The 18,773-nt window shown below is 44.8% G+C and overlaps 1 protein-coding gene across 1 annotated transcript in view; it reads right to left on the reverse strand.

Moving 5' to 3' along the window:
* Positions 1-18,529, reverse strand: part of RAB15 (RAB15, member RAS oncogene family) — a 62,302-nt gene extending 43,773 nt beyond the window's left edge. Inside the window, exons 1-3 of the mRNA XM_088471299.1 lie at positions 18,104-18,529; positions 3,424-3,484; positions 46-106 (exon numbers count right to left, since the gene is read on the reverse strand). Of these exons, the coding sequence (XP_088327425.1) occupies positions 46-106; positions 3,424-3,484; positions 18,104-18,227 (246 nt within the window). The 5' untranslated portion in view covers positions 18,228-18,529. The remainder of the gene's footprint in view (positions 1-45; positions 107-3,423; positions 3,485-18,103) is intronic.
* Positions 18,530-18,773: the final 244 nt, after the last annotated feature.

Consider the following 18,773-nt stretch of genomic DNA (forward strand, 5'->3'; position numbering starts at 1 on the left):
ACACTTTCATAAAAGACCTTTTAATAGGCATTATATTACATATACCTGTGCTCTTCTGTAGTACTGTTTAGTTATTGTCTGGTATCGCTCCTGACCAGCCGTGTCCCTAAGATAAGAAGAAAAAAAAGAAAAATAAGTGCACTTGTTAATAGATCAAATAACAAAGCATAAAATCACTGCTATTGAAGCGTATAGCCTGGTCAGAATTATGTCAGTCCTGCCAAAATAGTCCATCAGATTGCAGTGATTCAGACCCTAAGCCGTGAGGTTTTATATGCTGGATGTTCTGAAACAAGCTACGGATAAGCATGAAGATTGATTTATTTATTTCTTCCATCCCAGTGCTCTGTCTAGACAAGCACTTCAGCGCAGATGAGGCAGTCTTGTGCGCTCAATTATCACCCAGCCGGTATTCAATTGGCTGCCTAGAAGAAATCTGTATTTCTGCATTCTGTACTTGCAAAATTATCAGCTGGTTGGGCAGCAACATCCAGTACTAACTATCTAATAGACGTCCAAATGGTATGTGCTTACAATTTTGAATCCATGAAAAGGTGGCAGAAAAAAGGTATACAAATTAAATATTATTATTATTTTTTTTTATAAACATATTTTATTAGAAATATAAGAGACAATGCAATAACGACCTACGCAAAGGTCTAAACACGTAAACATACAATGTTGCAAAAATAGGTAAATGTATAATACACCTAGAAAAACAGATGCACAACAAAACACACGCCTCTATTTTTCCAAATATTGAAAAAGAGAAAAGAAAAATAATAACGAAGAGAAAGAAAAAATAAAAAATGAGAGAGAACAAAGTAAAGGGGGTATCCACTAGACGATAAAGTTGAACGATTGAACGATAAAATCGTTAGAACATCATTCGAAAATTTGGTCTTTTAGACATCTATCATCGTTCAAACATGCTGGTCAACCTGACGATATCGTCAGGTTCAGCATGTTTGCAGATGATTGATTGTGCCTGCACTGAACGACATATCGTTCAGTGTGGGCACCCTGCAGTGTAGTGAACGACTGAACGATAACAATATCGTTATCGTTCAGTCTTTTCACTGTCGGGTAGTGGATACCCGCCTGAAGAAAAAGAAAAAGAAGAAGAGGTGAGGGGGAGGGGAGATAACCGACTGGACGTAGCCATACAAATTATCACATCAATAGGTGACCAGGAAAATGCTGGGGGTGCTTGGAAATAAGAGGTCCAAGGTTCCAAAACCCTAATAAATTTCGTTGAGAAGCCCTTCATTCATGCTAGTGATGTATTCCATGGAGTGAACATGCCATATTTTAGCTATAAATCAGACCCATAGTAGGAGTTTCAGATTATTTCCATGCTAAAGCAATGACACATCTGGCCGCCAAGACCATCTGTGTAAATTATTAATTTTGATGGGGAGATGCCCCAGGGATACCTGTAGGATAAATTATTATTATTATCATCTTTTGGTGTTAGATGTTTACTGCAAATTTATATAACACAATGGCATAAACATAATTGGTTTATAAAAATGGTGTATGGAATGGATATACCCACTGGAGTTAATCGACAATTCAGAAAGAACTTCTCCGCTAATAAACTGGTATGTCAATATACGTGGATATCAACCATCATGAAGACTGACAAAGTTCTGTACACGAGTTTAGCATGAATGAACTACTAGTCACTTTTACATTTTAGGCAAGTTTCAGGAATTTGGCAAAACTGTACACTACACTTTTCAGCAAACCTGTGTTCTGCAAATAAACCCTTTATTTTATTAAAGTATCTTAAATTCCTATTTAGTATGGAACGTCTACAGATAAATTTGTTAGTGTAAAATGACACGCATCAGCTGATTCTATCAGTTTTGCAGTAAGAGCTAGAGGGAGACGACGGTCCTGTCCCAGCCCCCCCACCCCCCATTCGCCAATAGCTCTCACTGGCTGCCCGATGCCCAGACATAACTGCTCTTCTACCACAGCGCTGTCTGGATATAGTACCAAACTGTTCCCTCCGGTCAGCATCTAGTGTCATCGCAGAGTGGAGTCTGAATGGACAAGACAGGAGAAGGGAGAGAGAAAGGAAAGGAGGGCAAGGTGGAGAGAGAGGGCAAGAGAGAGGAGGAAAAAAAACCTGCAACACTGGGCACAGCAGCTAGCAACCCAGCGATTAACAGGTACCTATTCTCTCCAAATCCAAGAAAAGGTGGGAAGGTGTATGTATAATGGCACAATATATTCCCTTTAAGTCGGTCTGTAGAGTCATTTGCACAATTTAATTGGCAAGTTTATTTCTCATCATTACATCTAAAAACTCAAGTTGACGTCTATATGAATACTACACTGCTAGTTTTAAAATCATCATTCTGTATAAAGACTCCATCCAGTGTAATAAAAAGGACAGTATGGCACTTTGTGTTATGTAAGCAAGAGAAACATTCCCAGGTTCTCACTGAATATCAGAACACTTACAAATACTGTAACCATGGATTGTTACTCAAACTATTCATCAACTATATAGGTAGGACATGCAAGAAACAGCGAATTTTGAGTTCCACATTAATGCACCCACATGTAATAAATTGCGTATTAATTACACAATATAAAAAAACTCAAGAAAAAAACTTTAGTGCAAAACCCTTCAGTTCAGCACTAAAAAAATCATATAGGCCAACAGAGCAGGTCTGATTTATACCATATCACAAAACCATGTTATGGACACATAGGCCCTGATTCAGACCCGAAGGGCGTTTTTTTTTTTTTTTTTTTTTCTTTGTCCGGCCTTCTGGCCGCTCGCTAAGCTGTGGGTGATATGCAATTTATTACATTTGGGTGCATTTATGTGGAACTCAAAATTTGCTGTTGCTTGCATGTCCTACCTATATATTTGATGATTAGTAGGTGTGGCAGAATTGGGTAGCCACATTATTTATGAGAAAAACTAAACTTATGTCAAGTGATATTTGCGGATCTGATGTTTTTTTTAACAAAAAAATGTTGCTGTGTATACCCCGAGCATACTTATTAACATAGTTTGTCTAAATAATTTTTTGACTCAATCATTTTAAGTAATACATTAATTAAGGTTATATTTTAGCTGAATCATACAAATCAATAAGAGTGCCCCATATAAAAAAAAAAAAAAAAAAAAAGTCTGCTTTCTCTCCTCTTTGTACGAATTTTGTGTATTCTGACTCAGAGGGAGCACCACCAACACTTGTGATTTAATACAGGTTTTCTGTATATGGAATACTTTGAGTTAGTTTTTGCGTAACAAATATTTATGTGCCAATTATAGGCTCATCTGTATAGACCAATATAAGTTTTTCTAGTGTGGATTCAATTCCTTGCTGTTGCGTGAACCATGGATTGTTAGCCAGCTGTGAGCACAGCAGTCCAGACTGAATAAAGGTCACTTACCAGATCTGTATCCGCACTTTGATTCCATCAACATCTATGGTTTTCATTTTAAAATCGACTCCTTAGATAAAGAAATAAAACACAATAAGGCACATTACAAGTGGCTGTCACTTTTACAGGTTTAATTTAATACTTCCCTAAATAATATATTTAAACGTGCAAATATATTTAATTGAACATAGCTGTTCTTAACATTTTAATCAAAATCAACTTGACATACAGTACAGAAGCTAGAGGTGCACAAGAGTATTGCTCATTGTAAATGTAGAGACATCTAGGACTGACTTACAGAGAAAGTCCCATTCTAGACACTTGTCCATTAAATTTAATACTAAAGTGTGACACAGGAAGGCCAATCTCTTGTACAGTCAATCAGTAAATAAACTGGAGAGTTACACTGTCCAACAAATTATATATGCACATACACAGCAACAGACTATCGGCTCCATTTAGGATTGAGCAATAAGCCCTTTAGCACTCACTAAAGGGGTTATGACATTCGTCAGTGGGTTTGGTATGAAAGGCCGGCAGTCAGGATCCCCGCTGTCAAAACGACAGCGGCATCCCAATGCTAAGAATCCCGACAGGGGCTCCGTATGTGTTCTTAACCCTCACCCCTTCACCCATTAACCCTTCCTTCTTGCATCCTAACCCTAACCCCCCCCCACTGCAGCCTTACCCTAACCCTCCCCCTTTGTGCCTAAACCCTAACCATCCCCACTTAATGCCTAACCCTCCCCCGGTGGTGCCTAAACCTAACCCTAACCTCCACCCCGCTATACTTTCGTTTGGGATGCTGGCTGTCAGGATTCCGGCGTCAGCATCTCAACTGTCGGGATTCTGGTGCCGGTGTTCTAGCCGCGGGTCGGGATTTTGACCGCGGGCAAATTTGGCGGAATAAATGAAAATTTAATATATACTACAGTGTTGAAAGCTTTATTCGAAGGGACTTTAATTTCACTACAAACACACCAGCACCAATTAGATTGGTTTCCTCTCTGCTAAAAGTAAGCCAAGAAATGCAAAGTTTGTAGACAGATGCAAAGTTGTAATGGTTGTGTTTGTACTTTTTTGGGGGGGAAATGTACTCCTTGTGACTGTGTATGAACTATGGAGACAAAAAAGTGTTTTCGGATTTCGCACAGGCTCCTCAAGTGTGTGTGCGCGCGCGTGTATATACACACACATTTATATATATATATTTTCTGAAAAAAGTGGAGAAGAGCGCCTCCTAGTGCAATATTTATAATTCCCTTCACCAGGACTTGACACTCTCAGTGAATTAGAGGTGTACCTTATGTGGTGGATAACACCACTTTGATAATTTGCATATAAGCAACTTGGATAACAAATCACCAGATCCTTGTCCTCTTATCACTGTGTCAGGAGTCACTTTCCCACAGAACTGTTAGAGCCGGAGGGCAGAAGTGTCGATCCGGGTGTTCTGAGAGTCGGTGTTGCGGTCCGCAGACATCGTGGAGGCAGAGAGAACCTGTCAGCAGGAAGCGGAAGGCAGTCGGGAAAGGAGGTGCGGCTGGGGCGGAGACTGGCGGCCTGATGCTGCAGCGGAGGTGCGGCTAGTCCTAGACAGCTGGTTGCAGTAACTGTCTCTCTTTACCTCTCTGTACCCAAGCAATGAACACCCGGATCGACACTTCTGCCCTCCGGTGAAGGGAATTCCCCCCTTATTATAAATATTGCACTAGGAGGCGGTCTTCTCCACTTTTTTCAGAATACCATTGGACCTGGTCGAACTACAGTTTTTTGGGAAGAGGAGCTGCCACCCTATAAGCAGGGGGAAGTGCATTAAGAACAGAGTGGAACATTGGAAGGACTGTTACGAATCTAGGAAAAGACTAGCGTCGTATACCACTACTTGTGAGAAAATATATTATATATAATATATATATATATATATATATATATACATATATATACACACACACACACACACATATACATATATATACATATACACACACATGCATAGCTATATAGATCTCAAAATCTGTATTGCAGGAAAATCCAACTATATATTAAAGTACTAATCTGGCAGCTTTTCTTTACTCATGAAGTTGCAGTGTACATGTCAATCCAGTAGATGTCACACCAAGACAAATACTACATATCAAAGTTGCTCCTCGTGCTATGTGTAACCTTTAGTGTTACTGTAGGTTAAGTGGCATGCTCACACGTTAGTAGCCCAAAGCATCTTTTTGTGTTAATCCCTGAAGGAAAAACTGCTAATTTTGTTTACAAAGACATTTTGTGATCAATGGCTACAACAGAAGATATTAATCACAATATTACAACCCACTACTGCCTTTGTAAAATTAGTTCCGCTGAGCAATTACAGACATCCACATGAGCGAAGCTGCAGGGAAACGATAGGACATAATATACGGTAATATGTACAATCATTCAGAGGCTTGGTCAGATTTTACTCTGCTAGAAATGTCTCTAAAAAGGTGAAATATGCGTCTTCAATACTACTACTGATTTAGATGAATTCTGACAATGAAACAACGAAACCTTTCAGCATTAATAAGAACATACAATTAAATTGAGGTCACAAGACTCCCGGACAAACCTGAAGTGCTTCCAGCAGGATGTAGCAGAGACAATGGGGATTTTACTATGCTGACATAAAGAGAAGCCAGGCCACAGCAAAATAGGTTGGACACAAAGGAATACTAATTTTTGTCTAAAAACCTAAACTGTGGTCACAGTACGTTCATGAATTCTTTCAACATGTCTGCAATTACGTTATACTTTATTTGGCCTATAATTTGTTCAGTTTGACAAAAGCTGCACTGCTACCTGCATAATAATAATAATATATATATATTTTTTTTCAACTAACGTACCCTTCCCACTTGACGGGGCCCAGGTGGCGGCTACAGGAGGTTGGTTTACTGGGGCTCTGACTAACATATTTAGCCCTTTTACTAGAGAGGGTGCGAGAGGTAGAACCGACCAGCTGTAATTAAGAGATTGTTCTTGATGCTCCCCATCCCCTCCACACACACACAGGTTCCATCTGGGATTAGAGGACCAGAAGAGGAGAACATTTATGTAAGTGGTCACATACCTCCCCACTGTCCCGATTTGATGGGTCCATCCCGCAATCCAGACTGTTTGTAGGTATGCCTTGCAGTGGTGTAACTGGGCACTAATGTTCCCTTGAAAGACCTCCACTACTCTACATGTGACATCATGAAGAGGGGGCTGGGATTAGGAAGGTGAGTGCATACTAAGGACATGGCAGGTGGCTCTCAGCTCTCCAGGTTGTAGGGTGAAGATCCAGGCAAACTGCAAGCCAAATACAGGTTCCACTGGGGCAACACTAGCTTTGTACCATGGGTGGTGGCACCACTTGTACACCTCTAGCTACAGATCTGATATATTTTATGCCAAACTTCAGAGCAGACTGTGATATGGCCACATACACATAAATGCACAAACTCTGGGTCTGATTCTGAAATAAGAGTAAAGCACAAAAGAGCAAGTAACTGTATCTGGACAACCCATGGGACAATGCAAATGGTGCAAATACCTTTACTTGTTTTGCATGCGGGGTAAATACTTTTGAATATAGCCCACAAATAGTAGGCAGCATTTTTTTACATTGCAATTTAGAAGAGTTTGTACACGCCCCTCCTAAATCTAACTCTGTATGCACATTTACATCTGCCCCACCTGCAGGGCAGCATGGTTTACCAAGGTGCACAGTTATTTACTCTATTTTGCTTTGCGCCAAACTCAGAATCAGGCCCTCTATGTACAGATTCATTGACCTCACAAATTGCTGATATGGTGACTTCCACCTCTCTCCACTCCAATCTGTCTTCAACGGTGCTGCCCAGCTCATCTTCCTCTCCAAAACATACTACATCTGCCTCCCCTCTCCTACAAGCCCTACACTGCTCCCCTTCCCTTTAGAATCCAGTTCAGGCTTCTCACACTCAACTTCAAGGCCCTCGCCCATTCCTCTCACAATTACACCTCTGACTATCTCCTTTCACACTCCCGTCTGGCCTCTTCGCTCCACAAATGCACGCCTCATCTCCTGCCACCTGACTACTTCCTCCCACTCCTGCCTCCAAGATTTTGCACATGCTGTTCCCTGCCTCTGGATTGCTCTACCTCTCCCTATCAGACTCTCCACAGAACCTCAAGCGGGTTCTCAAAACCCACTTCATCAGAGTCATCCATCTCTCAGTATCATGCTGTCTACCCCATCAATGTCACCCCGTCTGCCTGTCCTTCCCCTTTACAATGTAAGCTCTCACAAGCAGGTCCCTCTTCCCTAATTTCCTTTTCCTTACCTTACTTATACTTTCATCTACTGCATACTCCCTACAACAGCACCTAAACATTTACCTCTCCCACCCCGCTGCTTATTTCAGCAATGTTTATAACCATGTTCTTGTCCTGCATGGTCTTGTATATACTTTGTTAGGTGCCCTTGTGACACCATATAAATAATAATATTATTATTATTATTAATAATGCATATCTTAAAAAAAAAAGTCTCATGATGTGGCAAAGTCTCAAAAGCTGTGGCGAGCCAAATGGCGCGATTTGAGGATAAGTGTATTTGGACACATCTATATAAATGTATACCACTTGTTGACTCACACCCACCGGAACCAGAGGCTACTTTTCTGGAGCCGCTCCTCTACTCTTATTCAACTCTCAAAACACGCAGTCCTCTGGTACAGTGCTAACCCACCAGATCCAGTGTATATAACTAGATATATTTTTCCATGTATTTTTGTGTTTTCTGTATTTGTTTGCATTAAATCTTTACTGAAAAGATAACATACTATGGGCGGGATTGTACTAACATCGCATCCGTTATGCGGTACATCCCGCCTCTCTTCGTGTACACACCGCAGTTGCTGCACTGCACCCCCCCTGACATAGCACATGCTGCGCACCCCTCCCCAGGCCCCAACATGCTGCTGCAGGCAGCCTGCACCCCACACAGCTGACAGCAACATTTACACGCTGCACGCACTCCCCTCCCCCCCGTAGAGGTGCAGTTCAGTTACCTGGAACTGGACGTTGGAACCTGGTGTGGTGAAGCTGCTGACTGTGCGCTTACCGCGCTTCCATCCCATGCCCAGTCAGCGCCGCCCAGCCCGGAGTGCGGGCGCAGCCGCCGCCAACCAGTCAGTGAGACCAGAAGGAGAGTGAGGAGTCGAGGGCAGCCAACAGCAGGACAGTCAGAGCGGAGGTCACTCTCAGCCGGCGTCCGGACAGACTCTTCTTCAGTGCGGCTGTGTGTGCCGACCCCCTTCCTGTCATGTGACACCCAGGAGAAGAGGAGGGAAGGCGGCTATTGGATGCGCGCCATGCGCGCAAAGTTACTGTAGCAGCCCGACTCGTTGAGGAGGGAGGCAGGCTGTCACAGCGTCAGCGCTGATGCAGGAGTCGGACCTGGCATATTTTGCATTGAGGGCGGAGCACCCCGTGCGATTGCACGGGTCGCTCGTCCCTAGAAACGGCCCTGGCCATTGGCTGTGCAGCACAGCCGACGTGATGTGTGACATATCGCTGGTACACACTGACTGATGGGCACACGATATACTGGCTGATCAATATATCTGCCAGTACGTACCAAGCATAAAGAAAACCTTGAAACACACTTCTAGACCTAACATTTTCTCAACACTAGGAATAACTTTACCACTGTGGGAAGCACTGTTCTCATTTTATCCCTAAATATTTCTAATTATTATTGGTGAATTTTTTATTTATTTCTGCTGTCCTCACCCATTGGCGCCACCTATTGTACCAATTGTTTTCTGCATCTGTAGAAATACATTTTAAAGCATGAGGCAAAGGGATTGATGCTGAGTTTGGAGTAATGCAAAAAAGACAAAAAAAAAATAACTTTGTAATTTGGTAAAACCATTCTGCACTGCAGGTGGGGCAGATGTAAAATGTGCAGAGAGATTTAGATTTGGGAGGGGTGTGTCCAAACTCAAATCTAAATTGCAGTGTAAAAATAAAGCCGTCCAGCATATGTGGGCTACAGTACATGCAAAAATAGCCAGTATTTGCCTTTCAAGCAAAAACAATAAAGTATTTGCACCCCTTGCATTACAACATTGTTTATCCATGTGCAAAGTTACTTTTTAGTTTTGCTCCTAACACAGAATCAGCCCCATAGAGAACCAAGCATATATTTGTATTACATCATGATCCAACATGCAGAAAAAGGGAAAATTGCTCCTGATAAATAGGGACATTATCAGGAGCAAATCTTAAAAACCGGAGAATGCTCTTGAAAAGTATTATTTTCCAGCTAGCAATGGAGGGCCTGATTCAGACTTGTACGCTTTTAGCATTACTGCTGCGTCTTTAAACATCGAAGTTGTATGCAAAATTGGGTTTACGTAGGCCTGGAATGTGCAATTCTCCATCCCTCAAAAACTTTGTACCACTTAATTCATACTTGCCTACCCTCCCGGAACGGTCGGTTGGCTCCCAAAAATAGTGCGGCTCTTCCAGCCACCCGGAAAAGTGGCCTAGTCTCCCGGTTGGCCGCCTGTGCTTCAGACACACCCCCCCGCAGCAGGAAGTCGATGACCCGATTAGCGCTGAATCGTGTCAACGTAGCCCCTTGCTTCATAATGCCGGAAATCTCTGCACTGTGTAGCGAGGGTGGGGCCACAATGATGCAACCACGTGTACATCTCTGAACCAGGCCCAAAGAAGGAATTTGGATTTTAGAGATTAATAAAGTTGTAAAATAGGACTTTTGGGGAGCATTTTAATTTATATACTTGCTACTATTATGGTACTACATGTTCCAGATGGCCATGGCTGCTACTGCTTGCAGCTCCACAAGCTTCAGGCTGCTCTGTCAGCCACTGGCATGCTGGCACTTGCAGTTCCACAAGAGACAGCATGCCTTGTCTTACAGGGACTTGTGGATCCCAACAATACTTTGGGCCCTATTTGCCAAATATTTGCAGGATATACCGCAAAAAAACCACACTCATGTGCCTATATCTGCTGTGGTCCCTCCCTTTCCGACAGCAGAAGCAACCCCAAAAGGTTACTAAGGGGGCTGCTAGGTGGTCGGATTTACCTTTGAATTCTGGAGAATGGCCCCTGCAGCTAACTCTGGGCCTGATTCAGAGCCGGACGCTCTTTCAGAGTGCTCGCTCTGAATCAGTGCCCTCCTTCTATTTTTTAGAGCGGCCTCCTGGCCGCTCGCATAGCTGTGGGTGACCACCCACAGCTGTAGCGAGCGGCCAAAAGATGGTCGCGATGGTCAAGACCATCGCAACCATCGGACTTGCGACGAGACCCTTGTGGTAGGATCTCGTTGCCGCAAGCCCTGGAGTGCTTTCGGCTCTATCAGAGCCGAGAACACTCCCACTGACATCACTTGTGATGTCCCACGGGAACTCCTCCGTCTGGGCAGCCATGCCCCCGGCACGCCCACCAAAGGGGGCGTGCTGTCACTCACCATCGACAGCACGCCCCCTTTGTAACGAGACCCATAGCGACGGCTTGCCCGTCGCTAACCGGGTCTCGCGCATGCGCACGACGGAGCAGCCTCCATCGTGTGCATGCGCACTGGGCTAACATCGACCAGGGTTAAAATGGGCTGGAACTGGAGACGGAACCAGTTCCACCTCCGCCGGCCCACCTAACCCCGACGACGCAGGGAGCCTCTATTTGCCGGGCACCCGCTGAGATTTTGTTGCCAGCGGGCGCCCAGCTCTCCCCCCACAATGGCAGCCGGAGCGCACTCTCTTTTTTTGTGTGCGAGCGGCTTCATTATAGGGGCACCACTACTGGGGGCATTACTAGTGGGGGCATTTATGCAAGTGGCACTACTACAGGGGCCATTACTACTGGGGCATTACTATTGGGGGCACAACTACTGTGTGCACTACATAAAGTGCACCAATACTGTGGGCTATGCACAAGGAGCGCTACCGTTGTGGGCACTGTCACTACTGGGGGCACTGCATAATGGGCACTACCACTACTGGGGGCACTGCATAATGGGCACTACCACTACTGGGGGCACGACTAATGGGGGCATTGCATAAAGGGCAACACTACTGTGAGCTCTGCAAAAGAAGCACTACCACCGTGGGCACTGTCACTACTGGGGCACTGCATAATGGACACTACCACTACTGGGGGCACTGCATAAGGGGCACTACAACTAGGGACATTACTACGGGGGGCATCGTGTAAAAGGGGCACTACGGGGGGGCATCGTGTAAAAGGGGCACTACGGGGGGCATCGTGTAAAAGGGGCACTACGGGGGGCATCGTGTAAAAGGGGCACTACTGTGTATCATAACATGAATAAGGGGCACTAGTACTATGTGGTGTAATGTGAATCAGGGGCACTATTTGTGGAGTAATGTGGATAAGATTGTGCAACCGGAGAGTAATATTTCACGTGGGTGCCTGTATGTGTGATTTTTTCCTGTGGTTTTTTTCTTGAAGTTTAATTTCTCTGGGGAGACAGTGCTAAAGGGGTTATGTCACTCACTAAATGTCCTCTTTCCATATTTAACAAACAGCGCTAAGCTTAGCTTATCGCTGTTTGTCAATGTACCGCTTAGGAGTGATACGGTCCCCATTGCGCATACCCCATTTCGTCCATATTTAATAGGGGCCCCAACATGTTTGTTGCCCAGGGGCCCCCACTGACCTTAATCTGGCCCTGCCGCTCGCACATGTGGCAATGGACATCGGCGCATGTGATGACAATGGTCATAACACTGATGTTGTGGCAAATTCCAACCTGTCGGTGCCTACACACGGAACGATGTAGGTAACGATACGATCTCGTTAACGATATCCCTTGAACTCCGCAACACTCCCGGATAAACGATATTGTGCATACGGAAGTGGTATGCGGCCGGCTGTTCGATTCCCGGCAGCAGCAGCCCGACATCAGCAGAGATCCCGGCAGCGGAAGCCCGACAGCGCTGGAAATCCCGATTGTGGATAGGCAAGTATTGTCTAACCTAACCTCCCTAACCCTCCTTAGGGGTGCCTAACCCTAACCTCCCCCCCAAGTGCCTAACCCCAATCCCCCCTCTAAGTGCCTAACCCTAACCACCCCCTTCCCTGCTGCCTAAACCTAAGTCCCCCGAGGGCTGCCTAACCCTAACCCTCCCCCTAGCCTAACCCTAACCCTCCCGGGGTGGTGCCTAACCCTAAGTCCCCCCCCCCCCGGGAGCCCTAAACCTAACCCTCCCCCCCGCGGACATCTAGACGTCCGGCATTTCACCCTTGCCGGGATATGACAGTCGGGAAGCCGGCTGCCGGTATTTAGGCAGTCGGCTTCCCGATTGCATACCGTGCATACACATGGAACGATTGTACAAACGATCAAATGATATAGATGGGTCATTAATGTCTGCAAATCATTACGATATATCGTTTGGCAGCAAATAGCCTCACGATGCATCTTGTGTCTCCCCATCGGCTGGCACAAAATGGTGGAGTAGAGTGGCCAGGAAAAGTGACAACAAATCGTGAAAAGACAGATTGTGATCTTTCTGCATGTTCAAAAGATCACAGACCACAACCAATGACCAGCGGGAGCGCGCACCAGCAACGTTATCGTGCCTACACAGGACACTTTTTAAACGATTTGTCGTTCCAATCGGTCGAAAACAGCGATATTGTTTATAATATCGTACCGTGTGTGGGCACCTTTAGTTTATTGTATGAGGTTTCAAACTTATTTATTTTATTTTTTAAAACATTTTCTTGGGTTTCTTTTTACACTATATAAATACTCTGGTTAAGCTGGGTACACACCTGTAGGTATGAAGTTTGTTCGAATGATGAACCATATAGCAGTAGCGGATCGGCTCATGTGTACACCCGATATGTCTGTGAATGACGTAATTCACAGACATATCAGGCTGGCCCCACGGCACAGCCGATGCCAATATATCTTCCAGATATATCAGTACGTCTGGCTGTGTGTACGGGTGACAGCCAACCGCCCATACACTGGCTGCAGGTACTGCCGACACTGATATCACAACTGGATGGGCATTTAATTTAAATGCCTGCCCAGTTGTGATGTCTGGCAGCTGATTGGTAATGCTGGGTATACATTGCCAGATAAAATGTCTGTCGGTCTGACAGTCATTTTATCTGGCAGGCTGACAACCTGCATATATCGCGAGCATACACTGAGATCCCAGTGTATTGGCCCGATATATGCGCTCCTACCCTTTGGAGAAGACATTTCCCTGTTCCTTTCCTTTGAAGGAACAGGGGAAAGGTCAGTCAGTCAGTCTGCAGCGCCTGTGCATCCACTACCCATTGCGACCGACATTTAACTTACAAAATATTGCATCGGACAGGCAGGCTGGGCAATCCAGCATGCCCGACCGATCGATATTTTAGCATCGGTCGGCCATATACACACTACACTTATCGGGGTGATCCGACGATATCGGGCGGATCGCCCCGATAATTGTATAGTGTATGTCCGGCATAAGGGAAAGGCCCAGAAAAAGACTACCAGATATGACAGATACCAGCATATCCATCACAAGCAGGTCAGGAGTTCAATACTGTGCATATCACACGGGTGTCTCTCCCTAGAAACCTTGAAAGGGGATGTAGTCTGGAAGCAGACTGTCTAAATGCCGACCGCCAGCTTCCAGACTCTAATCCTGGCGTGGTAGTAATGACAGGTGTCGAAAACTCGTTAACCATACGCCGGAAGACAGACGCCCGGCATACCGAACGAAGGTAAGCCGGTGCAAGCAGGCGCGGGTGGGGGGAGGGGGAGATTTAGGTTTAGGGCTCCCGGGGGGACAGTGTTAGGCACCCCCCCGGGAGGGTTAAGCTTAGGCTAGGGGAAGGGGGGGGGGGGGGTTAGGGTTAGGCACCCCCGGGGGGAGGTTAGTGTTAGTCACCCCCACAGGGGGACTAAGTTTTAGGCAGTGGGGAAGCGGGGGTTAGGTTTAGGCACTTGGGGGGGAGGTTAGGGTTAGGGGGTAGAATTAGGTTAGCGATACTTACCATGCGGCCGGTGGTAATACCTACTACACCCCTTGAAAGTCCTCAAATTTATAGATACATCTCTGGGTGGAACTACATTTCGCAGCTTGTCAGCTTTTAGTGGCTGCAGTGATCACTGCAAGGACATTTAACTAGATTGTTTTATTGTAATTGATTTATACATACTGAATATAGAATTATTGTGGAGTAAACATGCATCTAAAGTCTATGGTAATATTAAGCACAGTTTATTTAATCAGTGTGAAAAAAAAAATGTAGACACCAACTATAGTTCACTGTAATTCATAGCTGGGCAATAATCGCCATGACGACTAAAAACTGAAACCTGGTGATCTAAGTCTTGACACAAAGGGATTCTTTAGTGCAAATTTCATTCTATGGCGGAAAAGCAAACTCATGTCACATCCACTGCCAAAGATAGCATGGTATAATGTAGATTGCAGTGCTTATGGGCCATACACTTACAGAGTCATTATGAGTGAGTGAGAAGAGGTTTTTATTTTAATTTTTCTCCCTCAACATGAAACTGGTGGAACTATGAAACTATTTTAAAGAGACTCTTACAGCAAGTTTGATAAAAGAAAAAAAGAAATAAAAACAGCCCAACCTAAATGTCCATGGGTTTCTTGTTAAAATAAATAAAATTTGCTAATAAGCCCCACTGCAGACCCTGCTTACAGTCACCGACGACACTTTGCAAAAATATTTTGCATCACTGAGTTGATTTCAGTCACCACTGTAAGAACATACTTCTAATCAATTAATCAGGACCACCAAAGGGGACTGCAATTGTAAATGAAGTGGGCAGTTCACAAGCAGTAGTGTATGTAGTGGGCCGGGCACCCCGGGCAAAAGGAGGGACTTGCTCAACTGCATTGCGATGTCATGCTGCGAGCTGCATTTCTGGAACATTACATAGGCTCTCCGACAGAGCCATGAGCTCAGACCAAAGGAAAGGCTGTGGTAATTTGCGGAGAGCCTTCACAGACTTCAGATGGCATCACAAGTGAAGTTATAATGCCGACAGTACAAATGCTTTAAGTAGAATTACATGCGTCGGCATAATGCTGCCAGCAATGTGCTTTCGCCACTGTCAACATAGTGACCGCATTACTTCTGTGGCAGAACTTGTTAGTGGTGGGCCAAGGTGCAAAAAATGTGCTTTGGGCCCCCCTCCTCCGCCACACCCCAAGTTCATAATATGCGCCACAGCAGAGGATGATAGGAAAAGGTAGAGGGTGACGGAAAGGCAATGGGTGATGGAGAGCCAGTGGTTAACAAGGGTACAAGCACACAGTCCTGTGCGGTACTGAGAACTTGGCGGATGTACCTTGGTGGAGGCAGGAACACAGCTGCCTCTGCTCTTTATGCGAAATGGGGCTTGTCTCCCGTGTTTTCCTCAGTTCGGCATTTGGTCAGGTAGGCTCTGGCAGTGCCAGTTACACTGGCCGTGAGCTGCCTCCAATTCATAGATAGCTGTCTGTGACTTAGAGGCAGTAATCATCGGCCCTCATAGGGGAATCCTGTCGCCTATCAGTCTGGCTTAGATGGCAGACTGATGCGGCTGCACACACACAAGGTCAGTCCTGCCCCCCTAAAGTAAGGGGAAGGCCCATCAGGCAGTGGGGCATGGTCAGGCGGCAGGCCAGGGGAAAACTCATTGATGACAAACTGGCTTCTAAAATTTGACTTTGGTTCCTGATTGCGAGGGCTGGTCATGCCCTCTTGAGCAGCAAACTGATGCTTAGCGGGTGCCTAATGCCATATTACACAAGACCCTAAAGGCCGGTACACACTAGACGATGTCTAGTGTGTACCGACCTCATTAGCTACGGGACCTGGTATCGGCAAGTGTGTACACGTGGCCCCCACTGTCGAGATCACTCACTGCGGGCAGGTCCGAGGGGCGATGTTGCTGATGATGCGCGGGAGCACGCATTGTCAGCGACATAGCGGGTACACACTAGCCGGTGTACCAGATATATTGTCCAATCCACCATTTGGACGACATATCGTCTAGTGTGTACCCAGCATTACACTAATTTCCTTGGTGGGCCCTTCATGCATCTGTTCTACATGCCCACCAAATCACTGCAAATCTGATTTGGTGGGCAAGGGGGATGAACTTTATATGCTGGACATTTCGGTCCTTGTCCTATGAAATCTAAATTTTCCCCAAACCACACTGTTTTTTTGCTGTAACATGATGTGTTAATTTAACCCTCTCTATCATCGCATATAATAAGTTGTCCCCGAGATGCATGGTGGGTACATTTTAAGTAAGCAGGTCTGATAGAACCACAGTCTACACATGCATTGCTGGTTTATGCAGTTAAGCACTTTACTAGACAAAAGAAAAATAAATGTAAGTTAAGTGGGAATGCAGTTATGATCCCAGCGCTCACAGTGGCAGAGCTCAGAATGCCAGCGCCAGAATCCAGACAGAATCTCGGCGCCAGCATCTCGACAGTATTGGGGTTATGAGGTGGGTTATGCTGTGTGTGTGGGGGGGGGATTAGGTTTAGGCTGAGGGGTGGGAGGGTTAGGTTTAGGGGTAGGGTTAGTCTACTTACTGGTAGGTGTCGGCATTGTAACCCAGTCGGGATTCTGATTGCCGGGATCCCGTACCCAACCCATTAAGTTATGTAAAGATACGCAGAAGCAAAGGACACAAAGCATTATTTGCGGACGTCCCTTCTTATGATGGTACAGCGGTCTGTCCAGTGAGCCTAGCAACCTTCCACACATGTCGACATTAATTTGCAAACCCATTCTTTACAGGTGGTTCACAAGGAAGCAAAACATTTTTTGTATTTAATAACACTAAACTAAAGAATCTGGGTTGCAAAACTGGTTTCGGTCTTCCTTTCTTGCCATGTCTGTGCGGGTGTACGACTAGGGTTACACTGTGTGATGTCATTTGAGAAGGAATGCCAAGCAAAGTAGGGATTGACCATCAGAACGTCTCTGATGTACAATAGCATAACAAATTGATCCTAAAATCTCTTAATTACTCTACATGGCGGTAAATACAGTATAATAATACAAGCAATGTGTTCTAGAGCATTCTTGCTAAGCACAAGTTTAACAACAAAACAGAATACATTTAAATGTTGAAAGGGGGGGGCATGACAGTAAAAAATAAATACAATGTAATAGCCTGTTGACATAAACACGGATATAAAAACACAAACATAGTTCCACTGAGCAATGCAATCCGTGCACTTTTTATCATTGTAATCAGATCTACAGTTTCAAGAGAACATTTATTTTTTTAGACAAATGTGGACATATGTAATCCAATTGTAAAGAGCAACAATTATCCTAACACTATATAATTTTTTCAAATAAATATATAAATCCCTATGAAATATACAGTTACATATAATGCAGGAGTCTGCTAGACATTTTGCCAATGGCATCGCGAATAAAGGAGCTGCCCCGTCTGTGCAAATTAGAGCCACACATAACTATAGGCTGTATTAACAAAGACACAGTAGTACATAACAGAATAAATGCATGTTTTCTACCACACTGACAGCATTGCAAAGCACACGGAGCACTGCTATCCCCCTTCACAACGCCTATCTCTGAAATAAATAAATGCAAATAAAGAAAATAAAAAGAAGAATCTTACCTATTGTTGAGATATGTGAAGGATGAAATTCATTGTCTGTGAATCTGCACAGCAAACATGTTTTTCCAACCCCAGAATCCCCAATGAGAAGTAATCTGAATAAAACATCATATTGTTTAGCCATTGTGTGTGTTTGCAGCCTGTTAGTGTAGCACAGACAGTGAGCAGCACAGAAGGGAGGAGGCTGGGCAGACAAGTCACTCAGGAAGCCCCTTTCTCAACATCCATAGCTCCTTGAGGAATGGATTATCCCTGGTGCCTTAATTAAGTCTTAATTAAAAGCAGGATGTGGGTGATTTTATCCCTGCTTTTCCTGGGTCTTAAAAAATAAAAGCTCAAAAGCTTGTGTGAAATGACCAGATGGCAGAGCTCTTATCAAAATGGTCTTGTAGGAGGAGAGCTACAGGCTCCACCTTATGCAGTAGACTAGACTAGGAGAGATTGATCTCTATACCTAGGCCTGCCACATACTAAATACTGGGTGTGGAGGGATGGAGCAGACAGGTGTTCTGTACAAGAGCCGGATTTCAGCCATATAGAACACACTGGTTAGCAGGATTGTTGATAGAGCTGATAGCTGTCTGTTTCCTATTGACACATTCCTCCCCAATGCATCACAGGTTTCACTGACTGTAGCAAATGAAGAACCTGTTAGACTTGCTGCGCAGAG

This window comes from Taudactylus pleione, unplaced genomic scaffold, assembly GCF_031769625.1.
Source record: "Taudactylus pleione unplaced genomic scaffold, aTauple2 ptg000113l, whole genome shotgun sequence".
NCBI lineage: Eukaryota > Metazoa > Chordata > Amphibia > Anura > Myobatrachidae > Taudactylus > Taudactylus pleione.